Here is a 14,399-nt window from a genome sequence, read left to right as displayed (position 1 = left end):
GRTGAAGCTGTAGATCACTTCATTATAGTTACCCTGAGATATCTGCATRCCTATGGCTACCAGTGTTTATTAGGGAGTGCTAACTGACCCAAATACAAGTTGTGGATCATGTGGAAAKGCAAGCAGATGAAAATGAGAATGTAGAAACACAATGCAAACTGGAATTGATTTCATGGAGATTTCTGGGGGCAAACTTCACTTCACTTGACTTTTCAAATCATTGGTGTCATCACCATGTTCCCGCAGTGAGCAGAGAATGGTCCCCACCGGGACAAGAGCCAGTCCAGGGCTCTGCTCAGCCCTGTCTCACTTTCAGCAGCTCTCTGTGCAGAGGCCACACCTCTCCCCTCTGTGCCCTAACATAAAAGGAGTTTGGCCTTAAGGGAAGTTTCTAAAGAACACAGGGGAAGCACTGATTTGGGGCTGTACCCTCTGCTGGGGCACTTTGCACCAGGTTATCGGGCAGGAGGGACATGCACAAAGCTTTCCCTGGCCTGGCAGAGCCCAGGTCTCAGGTGCAGAGAGAGCTTGTCCTCCTCTCAGTCAGCCCAGCAGTCATTTCTCTTTTCACTTTCTTTCCTAACCATCACTTAYTTCCTTCTGCGTGAGTTTACAGACGAGAAGCATCGCTCTGCCCCTCTCTCTCCACCTCCTTCCCAGCCATGTGACTGAGCACTCCCTGCATGAAGTGAAACTTTYCAGTCCGCAGGCAATCTCGGTTTCCTCTCAGCCGCTCCCCGGGGACCAGCAGCATCTCCAGCCGCACCGAGCTGGYCATGGGGAGGAGCACACGGCCGCTCATCTCGCTGACCCTCGCCTGTGGTGAGTAACAGCATCATTTCTACCTAAAAAATGGGACATTATGCCAGTTTTGATTCCTTGCAGTCAGGACAGTGCCTAAGAGACTGAAAACTTTGAACAGTTTTGTTCTAGCACTAAGGGTACTTTCAGCAAAGTCACACTGCTAAGAAATCACCATATCTGCAGTTAATTGCAGCTTGTATAGACTTAGTTTGATGTTTTCCTTTATATTTTCCCTTGCACTCAGGTGGCATTAACTCTGAACGAGTCAGTTCAGTCAAGTTAGAAGCAAACTTTTTGACTTTGCATTTCTTAATTAAAAATAATTGCCAGACCTGCAGAACTAACTGAAAATCCTAAGTGAGACAAGCAAGAAAATAAACTAAAGAAGCGTTGCTCGAGTCATTAATTTGTCTGCGATGGAAGATGCAGAGCAGGGTCAGGAAAGCAGGAGTGAGGCAAGGCGCTTGGAGAAGACAGGGTTCTTTCAATGGTGAACCCCATCAGAGTCACCATTTGATCTTTAGTGCTGCTCTGTGAAAATCTGGGGAGCCACACAGATCAAGGACCTCTCCCTGTGCTTTAAGTCACTGCTCAACACCTGCAGCAGCTCCAAATTTACCTGCTGAAGGACTGGGTGTGATTTAATCTGTGGTATGGCCAAGGGTTTGAGCTCGTGTCGGGACACTGTGGTGTGTTTTGCCATGGGCACGCAGGGATCACACAAGGAACAGCCCCCATTCCCCTCCCAGTCCCTGAGCAGGGAAAGTGCCCAGGGACTCAATCACGAGCAGCTCCTACTCGATCCTTTGCTTTCCCACGTCTGCTTCACAGCCAGAATCTGCTGAAGTACCCCTAAAATACATAAATGAAAAGAGAGCAAGATCAGCCTGTGAAGCAACACTAATAATTCAGTGGTCAGCAGTCACTTTTGACAAGAGAAAACTTGTTTCCTCTGCTCCTTACCCGGTTTTGATCTTTTCTTTAATAATTTGTTTTTTGATGTTCTATTAATATCACAGTCTAATGATGAAGTAAAGTCTTTGTATGCAGACAGGGAATTAAACATAATTAGTGCTTAAGGGATAAAGGTCAAATGGGTTGGAGAGAAGCTWTAATAGTACTGAAACCTCTCAGAAAATCTCAGTGCTTTTCCAATTCCTTGAAAAAACCAAAGCAGCCAGGGCTGGTGAGAGCATTTTCAGTGATTACAGGAGCTCGGTGAGGTTTTGTGTCCCCTCAGAATCAGCTAAACACGAGCATTTCTKCTGGCAGCAAAAAGCAGAACAAACCTGCTGGGCAACTGAACAGATGAGTGTGGTTAGATGAAAAAGGGAAAAAATCCTCAGTAAGAGTTTCTGTCACATACCCTGGTACAGGCCAGGCCATGGCACTGGGCACTCAGCTTCTCACCACAGCGCCTGGGAGCAGAGCAGTGACATCCCTTAGGACCGAAACTTGTCACCAAAGCAGAAGTGTTGGGATTCACCTATTGTACAGTGTACTTTCCTACTTTTTGTTCACTTCTTTATTTACATTTAGGAGCCAGATATTTTCTTTTCACTTCTGCAAGGGACGTGTTTCTGGAAATGTTAGTAGGCAGAAGAATAAATTTGGTGCTGTGACTATTTTCTGATGTGGTCCAAAATTTTGGTGCTGTATTTTCTCGTGTGGCCACTGAATGCTGCCTCCTGATATTTTTTAGTTCCCATTTCTGAGAGTTCATCACTAAGAGAGATGGTCTTTCTTTGGGTTCTTCCAGGAAGAACTTYAGGGTTTAAGCTGATGTGACTACCATAAAACCACGAGTAAATATCAGGAATTTCCCTGTCTCCCAAACTGGTTTCCCAGATTATTGTGAATCCATTGTAAACCATTTTACTGCCTCACTTCCTCACACACACAGAAACATCCCCTTTCTCTACACATGGATGGTGAGTAACCAACAGCCCCTTTGGCTGTTACACCCACTTCATCTTCCTTACACCTYGACAATGTGCTTCCAGCAATTCCTGCTGTACTACTGCCTGCAGGGAATTCTTGTGCTGCCTGGGGGTTGTGCAAGGTCTGGTTCCTCAGTGCGTGGAGAGCTGGGAGCCAATGTKCTCCCACTGGAATGGGAAATGTCAGAGGTGATAAATCGGAGGGAGTGGTGCCAAACTGTGGTTTGTCCTGCGGGGTGTCTGCTTTCACTCTCCTATCATGACTGGAGCCAAACGAAGAATAAAAAAATGTCACCCATTTGATAACAAAATCAGTGCAGTTATGTTGTGGTTATCACCATAAAAGTGAAATGTAAAGGTTTCTAGACTACTGACTTTAGTTTCTTTGCAGCATTTTCCTCCTGCTTTGCTGAGGTGGCCCTGGGGGTCAAACTGTATCCAGAAACCACATCCTTCCACCAAATGGCTACTTCTGCTCAGCCGCCTTCCCTTTATTATTCCTCACCCCATCAAAGTGCCACCGTTCATTTTAACAGCACAGGGTCTCTTCAAACAATGCCCATGAGCCACAGAACATCAGAGCAGCACCAGGCAACAGCAGCTCCAGGCCAGCACGGGGCAGAGCAGGCAGGAGCAGGCACCGTGTCCACAACAGCCGCAGACACCACCGGCACAGACAGCCAGGCCACCACCCAGACAATGCTCTCCGTTACTGATGCAGTGGAGAACAAAACCACCCCCTCTGTCTCCTCCACCAGGCGTGGGAGGAGAACACGTGAGACCACAGAAACGACAGCAGCAGCCACCAACACCTCCCTGAAACATGAGACAGTGAGTACCCAGGTGACAGCTGCCACCAACACCTCTGCAGCCACCACCTCGCAGAGAGCCGGGCGCAGCACGCGGTCACGGAGACAAACGACAGCCACTGAGGCTCCAACAGCCACAGCAGTGAGCAGCACCACAACCACCCAKGCAGGGACACAAACAGCCCCCACATCCTCTGCCAGGACAGTGAGCCCCTCTCCTGTCCCACAGCCCTCTGCCATCCCCACTGGCACCTACACCGTTTCTGATGGGAACACRACCTGCATCAAAGCTGTCATGGGTCTGCAGCTGATGGCTCAGGATACWCAACAGGTGAGGTGGGAGCTCAGCTTTGTAGTGACTTCCTTCATTAGGTGGAGTTTGTTCTTCTTCTTTCCAAGCCATTTTCAGAATTAGCTTCTATGATAAAAATAAGTGGTTTGCTGCCAGTCTAAGGCCCTCATATGCCACAGTGTCTCAGCTGCTGTGCTTTGGTCTGTTTGAAGATGATGCCAGGGGACATACAAGGTCCTTTCTTATTCCAGTGATAGTTGTGTGGGAGCAATAGTGGGGCAGGAGATCAGCCTGCAGGGTTATTTGTGCTTCCTAGAATGGGAGGTTAGTWAAAATCTGAACTGACTTCAACGAAGAGCTTGACACTGTGGGTTGCAACAAAAGCAAGAAATTGTCAGTTCACAGACTTGGATTCAGAGGTGAGTTGTCCTCGTGCTGATGTATGGGGATTTTAGGATCACAGGAACTGCCAGATCTTGAAGAGCTGCTCCCCTCTCCTAGAAGTGATCTGTTGAGAATGATTGAGCAAAAGATGTCWTACACCCTGAAATGGCAATTGTGTCCCTCAGGCTTAAGGTTTTGTAACCTCCATGAATACAGCACATTGACCTACATCCTCAGGCTCTGGAGTTCTCATGCTCGAGCCATCCCTGTTACAAATACCAATATTCATATTTGATGTCTGGGTATTTCTAACATGGGATGAGTCTCTAATGTTGRTAATTTTCATCCCTTGTCCTGGCAGAAGCCAGGCAGGGAGCAGGATTCCCAGCCTTACCAGACCATAGTGAGATGTTTGTAATAGCATAAGGCCCTCCCTCTGAATGAATAGAAACCAAATATTTTCTGCCAGCTTAATGCACTGGAACAGCTCAGTGATGTGTCAGACAGCCACCAGTGCTGGTTTACMAGTGGAGAATGACCCTGGCAGGCAGCAGTTTGGCTGCCACCACCCATGGCCTGTTCATTCAGCCACACAGAGCCTGTCTGGGGGAGGCTGCTGTAAACCTTTGTTACTCAGTTCATTCTCTTCAGCAGCAGCCCTACAATGTCTCTTCTCTCTACAGGAGCAGGTGGAGTTTGTGACTGTCAACCCCAATGGGACACAGATATCTGGAAGCTGTGGCACGGTGCAGTCTGAGCTGAACTTAACTTTTAGTGGAGGATTTGTAAACTTCACCTTTGTAAAGGTAACTGCTGCATTTAGAGGGAAGGTGTGTTTAGAATTGGAAGAGGYTAGGCTGCCTTTGATCCAGCCTGAGCTGTGGCAAAAGGCATTTCATCTATCCCCRTGCTTGTTTTCCATCTATGTAAGGCACTGTTACTCCTGTCCTTCCCAAAGGGTTAGAATCATAGAACCATGGATTAGTTCAGGCTGGGAAATACCTCTGGAGACTGCCTGGTGCAACATCACACTCAGCACAACTGACTTCAGTGTTAAATCAGGTCTTGTCTTTCAGTTCTTGTCTTGAACTTTCARTTTGGAAGAGAAGGGTAAGCAGGGTGCTCTGCCATCCTCTGATAGAAAGTGCCAGAGAGTGTTCAAGATGCTCATCAAGCAACACAAAGTCTAGAAATAGCCAAGCAAAATCTGAGTCTCTTTTTTGCATAGGTAAAAGTCTCATGGAAGGGAAGGTCAGGTCTGCTGTTTGCATTGGAATGGTGCAGTCCCTGTGTGGAACAAGGTGTGCTGACTCACCTCACACTGTCAAGTTGCTCTCAGCCATTTGCTTCCCATAAAAGCCACCTGGGGTTGTCAGATTGAAAGGACAGCCTGTKCAGTTTTAAATGCCCAYGAGMYATGACACATCCACAGCTGRAGRRGCCTAATTTCWTCTAATTTCTGAGTGGAAAATTYCAAASAAGTGAACTRCAACAACAAAATTGTAGATAAGCGSCCTTAAAATGCACCACACCAGGGAGACCTACAAACACACACAGAAACTTGGGCAAGATGAGAGATTCTGCTTTCACAGTGGGAAAATGAGCTTTGTCTTTGACATTGTGTCTGTTGATAACACTATTCTACCACATCACAGGTGRTTGAGGCTTTAACACAAGCTGCCAAGAATGCTGCAGTTATTATAAGCACAGGAGAAAATCCCTGAGGAGAAAATCCCTCTTGCTTCYTCAGGCATTTGCAGATTTTGTGAGRCAGCACYATTTACCTGAAAGYTGTGAGRGCTGGGTGATGATGCCAGCAGGGCTAAGACAGAAGTTAATGCTTTGTATAAAGTCATTAATGGGCAGTGAGCATTGGGCAGGAATGCAGTACAGGTTGGATCCCATCAAACTGTGCAATGTGCAGCAAGGCCATGTCCTGGGGCTCACAGCAGCTGAGAGCTTCATCTGGCCATCTCTGCTGATCTGTGTCCTTCAATTAATCAAGCCAATGTCAGTCTTAGAGCCTGGTTCCAAGCTCAAATTAGAGACAATTAAGAAAAGTACAAATGGGTTATCAGTCATTTTCATAGAAAGTCCAAGAGGGAACAGCAGATTATACCCCACATGTGTCATTAATTCTTGAACAGAGAAAATATTTCAGTCAGTAATCATCTTTATTTTAGTTTATAGCAAAAAGTTTTCTCAGAGCTTCAGAGGAAAAGTGAGGTGAAAAAATGAAGGAGCTGTTTTAGAACAAAGGATCAGTTCAGACCGTGAGTGTTTGCTTTAAATGTGTGCTTCCTGCAACAAGAGGAGCATTTTTGGTGCTACAAGAACCCTTAAAGAAAGGCTGGGGATTCAAGTACCCATGAAAGCCCCAGCTTGCAGCAGTGCTAAGGAGGCTGACGTGAACCTTTAGGAGGTGCTTGACCTGCCTTGCCCTGAAAAAGGTGTTTTTTGGCACGGCATTAGACAATCCACTCTCCACTTAAAGATAAGCCTCAAGAGCATAGCAAGGCTCAGCTTGGACTGCTTTGAATTTCAAGTTAATAAGAAATTATCATGCTGCTGGCTTTTATGTGTTTGGTCCCCACAGCCTCTCTCAGTGCTTTGAAGCAGGAGTGTTCCAGCAGTGGCACTTGTGCCTGTCCCTGGTGGGAGAGGAGCTGGCTCAGGTCCTGGGGCAGGGGTGGCAGGTTCATTGCTCACCACTCCAGTGGCTTCTGCAAAGGGCTTGAAAAAAGGAAGTTGTGTAACCAACCCACAAGACATGAAGTAGGAGCAGGTGTTTTCCACTAGCAAAGTTTTTWACTGTGACCAAGCAGAACATATCACTGCCACCCAAAATGGTCATATTTCACCTATTCATGTCCTTCAGTTGGAATAATGCYGAGAACCTCTTCTCTGGTGTATTGCTTTCTTCAATTTTCCCACTCCATTCCTACCAGGGTGCACAGGAGACATTTGTGTCTCCTGCCATTTATCCACCAGCTGCACTCACCAGTCCCTGTGTGCTCACAGCTGGAATTAAACTGGGCAGCAGGGCTGCCATCACATCACATCACATTCCAGCACTGCWACCAGGGAAGCTCCCAGGGCTGCCTCTCTCCCTGTGACACTCCAGGGRAGGGCGGTGTCCAGGTTGCACCAGGGTTTCAAGACACGTGCAGGCAGGACACCTGGCTGGAAGTTTTGTTCTGTGCTGTTGTGCCAGGTGCTTTCCATGTCAGCAGTCCTCCTACTTKTAGTTATCACAAGTATCTCGTGATTATCCAGCCTGAGTCGTTTGTATAAAATGACACCTGCATGGTCTCATTTCACTGAACTGAGCAGAATTGGTGATCTGAGATTTGCAAAAGAAAAATACATCCAAGAGGGTTGGTTCTTGGGTCTCAAAGGTGATGCTTTGCAATGTGTTTCTTTGGGAAATTCTTTATGACCATTTTGCTATGGTGAGCTGAGTTTCTTTTCCCTACARGTACAAATATATATTATTAATAAAGATATACCTTCTTTTGCAGCAAGCTCCAAGTTACTTTGTCAGTAAAATTGATAGCAGAATACAGTTTTCTTCTGAAGGTCAGTGATTTTACAGTCTTAATTTCATGTTGAATTGTTTTGTGGTGGGATAAGCTTTCATATCTTCGAAACATTGGAGTCTGTAAATATGTGTTTTATCAAGCTTTCAATGTGTCATTCACCTAAATCTTAGGGTATAAAAATGGAAGAGAAGGGACCCAACAGCAGTTTAATCACTATCGTTTTCTTTGTGATTTCTTTTCTTGCCCCACTCTTTCAGAATAGAGATTACTTCAAACCTGTCTGCTCCTGTGAGACTTTTAACCCCCTCTTGCAAACTCGATTTGTTAAAATGTGATTTGAAGAACTATCTGAAATTGTAGCCACTTTTTCAGACCTAAGCTCAGCATTGATAGTTAAAGCACTYATTTAAACATGTAACAAAAACAAATGATCATTTATGGAGAAAATATCCATGCTTTAATCACCTCTGTGACTRCTGCTGTGCCAAAATACTGGGGATCCTCCATTTTACCTCAGAAAGATGTTGGTTCCARCAGACTTAATGTGGATTCTCATCTGTCTCTCTCTGGCCTCCAGGAATGCTTTATTTCGCAGTCCTAAATGAGAAGCTGTTTACAACAAAGCTGGGGAATTCCTTCAAATGTGCCAGCAGGCAAACCTTCACCTTGGAGAGGAACTTCCAGATCCTCTTTGTTCATGTGCAGCTGCAGGCATTTGACATTGCTGATAACCAGTTTGGAAACGGTGAGTACAGGGACACCTTTCCAYCCTTCCCAGACCTACATGTCAGCACTCAGTGGCCTGATGGATGTAATTTGCTAAACTCTACCCATGCACATCCCACTGCTGTTTTCTCAACCTTTCCTGAGTCGTTTCCAACACAATGCTAATACCCATGGAGGATGGAAAAGTATCTTTCCCTCCTGCATTCAGTACCTTCTGTTTTATCTGCTCATTAAAATTGTTCAGCTCTACAGCCACAAYTTTATTCTTCACCCATTTTCTCCAAAGCAAGCAGAGGTGTGTTCACCACCAGTGCACTGCTCAAAAACCCAACATGTGAAGTTGAGTTCCAGGTCACTGTTCTCAATATAGTCAGATTTTAGSTATTTTTAAAGGCTCCTGATACTCACATTGTCCCACAGCTGCAGCAGCAGAATTACCAGCTAAGGGATATTTGTGAATGCAGGATGATATTTTCAGAGCAGCTGTGTCTAGACATGATGAAATGTGCTCCTGAGSAGGAGTAAACTGGCCCACTCCCAGCTTCAGAATTAAACGTGATGCTCATCTCTGCAATTTGTCTTTTCTTGGAGAAGTGCCACAAAGAGGCAACCAGATAYGTTGTAAAAGACAAGAGAGGGGGACTAGGTGGTCTCCTTCAAATTGTCCATCTTCTCATTTCTGTGGCTTCCTCTMAGGACATTCCCATACAAGAACTCAGGTGCACAGAGAGGCTGAACAGCTCTTCAGTCTTTCAAATGCACCAATAAAACATTCCTTCTTCTGATACTTGTCTTTCTGTGTGCTTACAAAATATTGTCCCTGTATTCTTTTTTACTTTAGATCTGTCTTTTGACTCAGTTTGGCTCTATTTGACCAATTTCTCTTCTGTCACTATTTCGATTCCTTTCTTATTCTAAAAGGAATATAATGGGAAACAACATTTGGGGCTTTTTTWAAGACATGGACTTTTAAAAAGCCACACTGAGAATCCAATCTATATATTCTCATTCTCATGAAGAATTTTTTCATGGCATAATATTGAAGAACTGGAAGAACTCGTGGGATGCCAACGTCCCCTCCATTCCCATTCAAATGCGTACAATGAATGAGTTCAGTTTTGGGATTAGGTATGGCCTCACCTCTAGGAGAGACTCAACTGAGAAGGATGCTCTCTGTCTCTCCCTCTCTCTCTCTCTGTCCAAGGTCAGACTAATCTCTGYTAGTCAATAACATATATAAATTTAAATTAGTTTTGCTCTTAATCAAAGAGCTGAGAAAGCAGCTAGCACCWCTGAAATAATTCCCCAATGGCCACAAACTGTCATGAAACTGTTTTGTATCAGCTGCATATGCAGATTCTGAAAGAGAAAATCCCCGGTGAAGGAATGACTAAACATATCATCAGCCTCCTCCCCTTGGGTATCTCGAGACTGATAGTTTCACTTCTGTTGCTCTTGATTTGCTTATCTTTAAATGGGGAAGAAAAAGAAAACATTAATGGTCACTGGTTTCAAGTTCCTTAGAATTTTGTATTGCAGCAGCATTACATCAGTAGATTGATCTGTTTGAGTCTGGAAATCTGTAAAAGGGTCTTCTGTACCTCARTGTATCAGAAAAAAATTCTAGAGTTCATAGAGTTCATTCCTTTATTTCCAACATTTCATCAAAGCAAAATAGGCAATTCAAACATCTCTGGCTTTTACAACACTTAGATGCAGATATTTTTCAGCTCATTTAACAGCAGGTTATGTTAACCAGACAAAGCTTTTGAAAGACAACTTCTAGTAGCATGCTCATGCCTTTGGCTTTGTGGCATTGCATCACCATCTGGATTAGAGCAGAAGAGGATCAGATTTTKGGAAGAGCCATGTGGAGGCTCTGGAGCTGTGACATGATGTCATGCACTCCACATGTTCCCTGGGCTCACTGCCTGCTGACAGTGTAAAAGATTCCCATGGGGAAAAGCCCAAGCCAAGCTACAGCCTGTGCCAGCATAGTCATAGAATAACACTCGAGGCTTTTATCTCAGAGTGCTGTTGAAACCTGCCTTGGAACAGCCACAGGGAGTGAGAGGGGCTCAGGGTGTTGGATATCCTTCATATCCTGGCTATGAACTGGATTTACTGCTGACCTGGGATGTGCTGTGGGGTTTGCTGACCACGTTGCCCTGCTCAGAGGACAGTTTGCTCTGCAGGTGCCTCTCACAGTGGTGTGATGGAGGTGTGTCTTTCCCTGGAGCCCCAGGAAGGACCATTCCTGTAAATCAGATGGAATATGGAGGCCTGGTCCAGGTCTGGGATAACACATTAGTGGCCGTTCCCAGACATTGCCTTCACTCCCAGGGCTACACTTGTATTTKGAATTTGAGATGGATCCTGCCACTGTTACTGGGTAAATTTTCCATTTCTGTCAGTGGCCCACATGGTGCAGCCTCTCCCTAGGAAAGCTGTGAATTTACCTCAGTCTGGAAGCYCTCTTTAAAGTAATAAGGTTCTGTTTAATGAGAGGATGACTTGACTATTCATTTGGGTATGAACTGGCTGAGGAAGTCAGGATTTGTGCTCTYTGTAACTAAGAGGTGTGTTTGTACCGATATCTTTGGATGGTCCTTCAAAGATATGATTTATATCAGAACCTTTTCCTGCAGAYATGAGGGAGCAGAGCCACTCTCTAGGGAGGCACAGGTCTACTGCAAAAAGGGCAAGGATAGTTCTCTTGWGCTAAGGTTCACCATGGAAATATAGCTCAGGAAAAAGAAAACAAAGAAAGCAAGGTTTTGAGAACTTCTGGCTTGTATTTGCCAGCTTTTCTGGAATATAGATGTACAATCTAGGAGTATGGTGTTCTGCTATAACGCATTCTCTGATCTCCTTTTCCTTTCAGAAGAAGAATGTTTTCTCGATAGAAGCAGCAAAGCAGCTCCCATTGCAGTRTGCCTGTGTATCCTGGGATTGTTTGTCATTGTGTTTGTCACCTTCTTGATCTCCAGGAGAAAGCCACAAAGAGGATATCAGCGCATCTGAGGTGCCTGTACACGTTCACATGTGTGCAGCAAGCAGAAAAGTCASAGGAGTTTTTGCTTCTGCCTGGCAATCCCACTGCCCTGAAGCCACATTTTTAAGTGAGATGACACCATGTGTTTACAGCTAATGAATATTTCTGGAAGGAGTTTCTTTAAGATGGGAAGGCGAGAACTCACATCCTCTACTTTAGGCTATTCTTAGCATCTAATTTAGATGTAGTCCAGATGACCAAAATCAGGAGCCTAAATTCTCTGTTATCAACAAGGGATRTCATTCAGATCACCTAAGTCAGATTCTAAAAATAGCTTAAAGCAAGCAGTATCACCATCCCCCAGAAAATCCATTACGTTTGTTAATGCTAGTGTTTAGATTTACTAAATGATATAAGTCTGACCTTCAGGTGAATAAACCAGAGGTCCACAGCTCTATTTCCACAGAGCTCTTCCCTGGTAAGTAAGAGCTCACTGAAAGCTTTTTGGGAACATGGTGTGTGCCAAAATCTCAGGGGAAATGTCAGTGTGACTCCTTTCATAACCACATTCTTAGCAGTCCTACMACACTGTTTTGTATCCTAAGTGCCTGGGTTTTCCCCTTTCAGTCCTTTGCAAAGACACAGTGGTGATATGTGATCCTTTCTCTGGAGCGTAGTATGTCATGTTCCTGTGGGAGCTCAGGAATCCCCACATCCTGTTCAGACATGGACCTGTCCCAGTGACCACAGTGAGCCCAGGAACTGCCCCTCTACTGAGACAGCAGCACGGTGGTCTCTTAATGCAGGGAGATGCCACACACTGGAAATGCCTGGGATTAAGTGACCGCCTTTGGGACAGACCTTTCCATGAGAAATGGAAATCCACTGATGCTGTATGGTCAAGGCTTCCGTGGGAAGTAAAGGCCTTGGACAAACTCCCTGTCCAAAAGTGAGTGTTCTCCAGTGTGCTCACAGCTGAGCAGCTGGATTTTCATGTGGAAATGATTTGGAGCTGCTTTAAAGTACACTAATTGATAGGCTCTGTAGTCTRTTTCCTGCTAAATCAATGATGAAGGCATGAGAATAGTAATTGCTTTTGAGATTAAGTCCAGCTCATGTTCTTCGTTGTTACAAGGAAATGCGCCTTGTCACTGAAAATTTACAAAGCCAAACCTATGTGCAAATGTGCATGTAAACAAACACATGTATGTGCCACAATCTGCTCACTRAAGCAAACGACATCAAGATGGTAAGAAATTACATTTAAAAGCATTTGCAAAGGAGAAGATAATGTTTAATAAGAGCACACTTCCCCCAAGGAGTTAGGGAAATGGCTGCAATTTTATTAATAAAATTTTGTCCTGGAGAAGGTCTGTGGACTGGCACTTATTAAACAAAAGAWAGACTCAAGTCATATGCAAAAATACCTTGAAAATTTAATCTGTGTCTAAATAAAATGGAAATGCTGGGAGCTAATTTAATTTTCATGAATAATGGCCCAATTCCTGCACAGTTATTAATGGTGATGGAACCTCACTGGATTTTCACTGGGTAAAACTGATAGTTATGTCTTTTCAGATACTCCCTTAAGTATTTTAAAAATAGTTTTGACATTTAATAGTATTTAACCATTGCAAATGTACTTAGTTAAGAAAGAAAAGAATCCTTCTATTTCATGAATTACCAAGAGGTGCTGGTCTGTGTGAAGCAGGAAACATGGTCATACTGTTCTATAACCAATAAAATATGTGGCTGTGGAAGTAATTAACATTCTCCAGAAATGTTCCCTTTGAGTCTGAATGAACCAATAAAAAAGAGATAAAGACAATTTTGAAGCACTTTTRCACTTGGAGAAACATCAGAACAAAGAACCAGCTGTGAGCACAGGGACAGCTGAATGTATTTATAAGGTAAAATAGCAGAAGAAATGGAATACCAGACTTCCAAGCCTTGAATACAGRTACAGTGTTTGAACTGTATTCAGTTGGATACACAAATTGAAATGTAAGTATTTCAGTTATTGTTCTGTAAAGGGCTCCAGCACTGTTCATAATGCTTAGTGAGATTTATTGAGCTCATTTTCCCTTCCTCCTTTCCCCCTTAGACAAGCAGACACTGGACTCAGACCTTGSGCCTAATAAGATCCCTCTSCTTCTTGGGATTAGTTACCACTATYAATCAGTTGTTTAGAAAGCAGGTTTTTATACTGAACTAAAGCATTCACATTTTTTTAAAAAATGAGATGTCTGGGAGGAAAAGTAAATGTGTGAAGAGCTTCCATCTAAAAATGAGCCTGCAGTAGGAGTGTACAGTCCCAGACTGCTACATGTGGACATTTTAACAACAAACTATGCCTAAAAACCTCAGCACATGGTCTGACCTTGAGCTGTTCTGCCCAGTGATCAATAGACATCTCTGCCACTCAAAGCTGAGTCCCATTTCTCATGTTCTTTGGATTGTTGGTTTCCATGATCTCTGTTACTTCTACTGACACGGAYATAACATTTGCTTGTTCTGTTCCGAAAAATTCCTTTATGTTAATATTCACTGGATTTTACRTATTAATCTTTTAAAAAAGTTTAATGAGGATGAGGACAGAAATGTTTTATTAATGCCTGCTAATTCTGTTTTTAATATTGTGACATCTTTTGRCATTTTTACCAGTGATGAAAGATTYCYCCCCAGTTTTTTTTTCTTTCTRCAGCGAATCAACCTGTTGGTATWAAACAATGTTTGGATTCGSGTTTACTTGATTTGTTCTTATGCTTTTTCCTGCTATTATTTGTTTGCTGTTTTTATGTAGCTGCATTGTGCCCTTTGTACATAAATGATACTCTAGACTTGCTCTGGCTGGCACAGGTGAAGTGCACGTGTGCACTTGAAACAATGAAACAATTGGATGGTCCC

At 44.0% G+C, this 14,399-nt stretch overlaps 1 protein-coding gene across 1 annotated transcript; it reads left to right on the top strand.

Annotated features, from left to right (window-relative positions):
• Window positions 1–531: 531 nt before the first annotated feature.
• LAMP3 (lysosomal associated membrane protein 3) lies at window positions 532–14,186 on the top strand. Its single transcript, XM_057367090.1, has 6 exons — window positions 532–822; window positions 3,136–3,884; window positions 4,913–5,035; window positions 7,751–7,808; window positions 8,349–8,516; window positions 11,382–14,186. The coding sequence occupies exons 1-6, from the start codon at window positions 777–779 to the stop codon at window positions 11,519–11,521; spliced, it is 1,284 nt and encodes a 427-aa protein (XP_057223073.1). The 5' UTR covers window positions 532–776; the 3' UTR covers window positions 11,522–14,186.
• Window positions 14,187–14,399: the final 213 nt, after the last annotated feature.

The sequence above is a fragment of the Malurus melanocephalus genome, unplaced genomic scaffold (genome assembly GCF_030028575.1).
Source record: "Malurus melanocephalus ecotype Western Australia unplaced genomic scaffold, MMel_1.1 scaffold_75, whole genome shotgun sequence".
NCBI classification, from domain to species: Eukaryota; Metazoa; Chordata; class Aves; order Passeriformes; family Maluridae; genus Malurus; species Malurus melanocephalus.
This window is presented reverse-complemented; position numbering and strand designations above follow the sequence as displayed.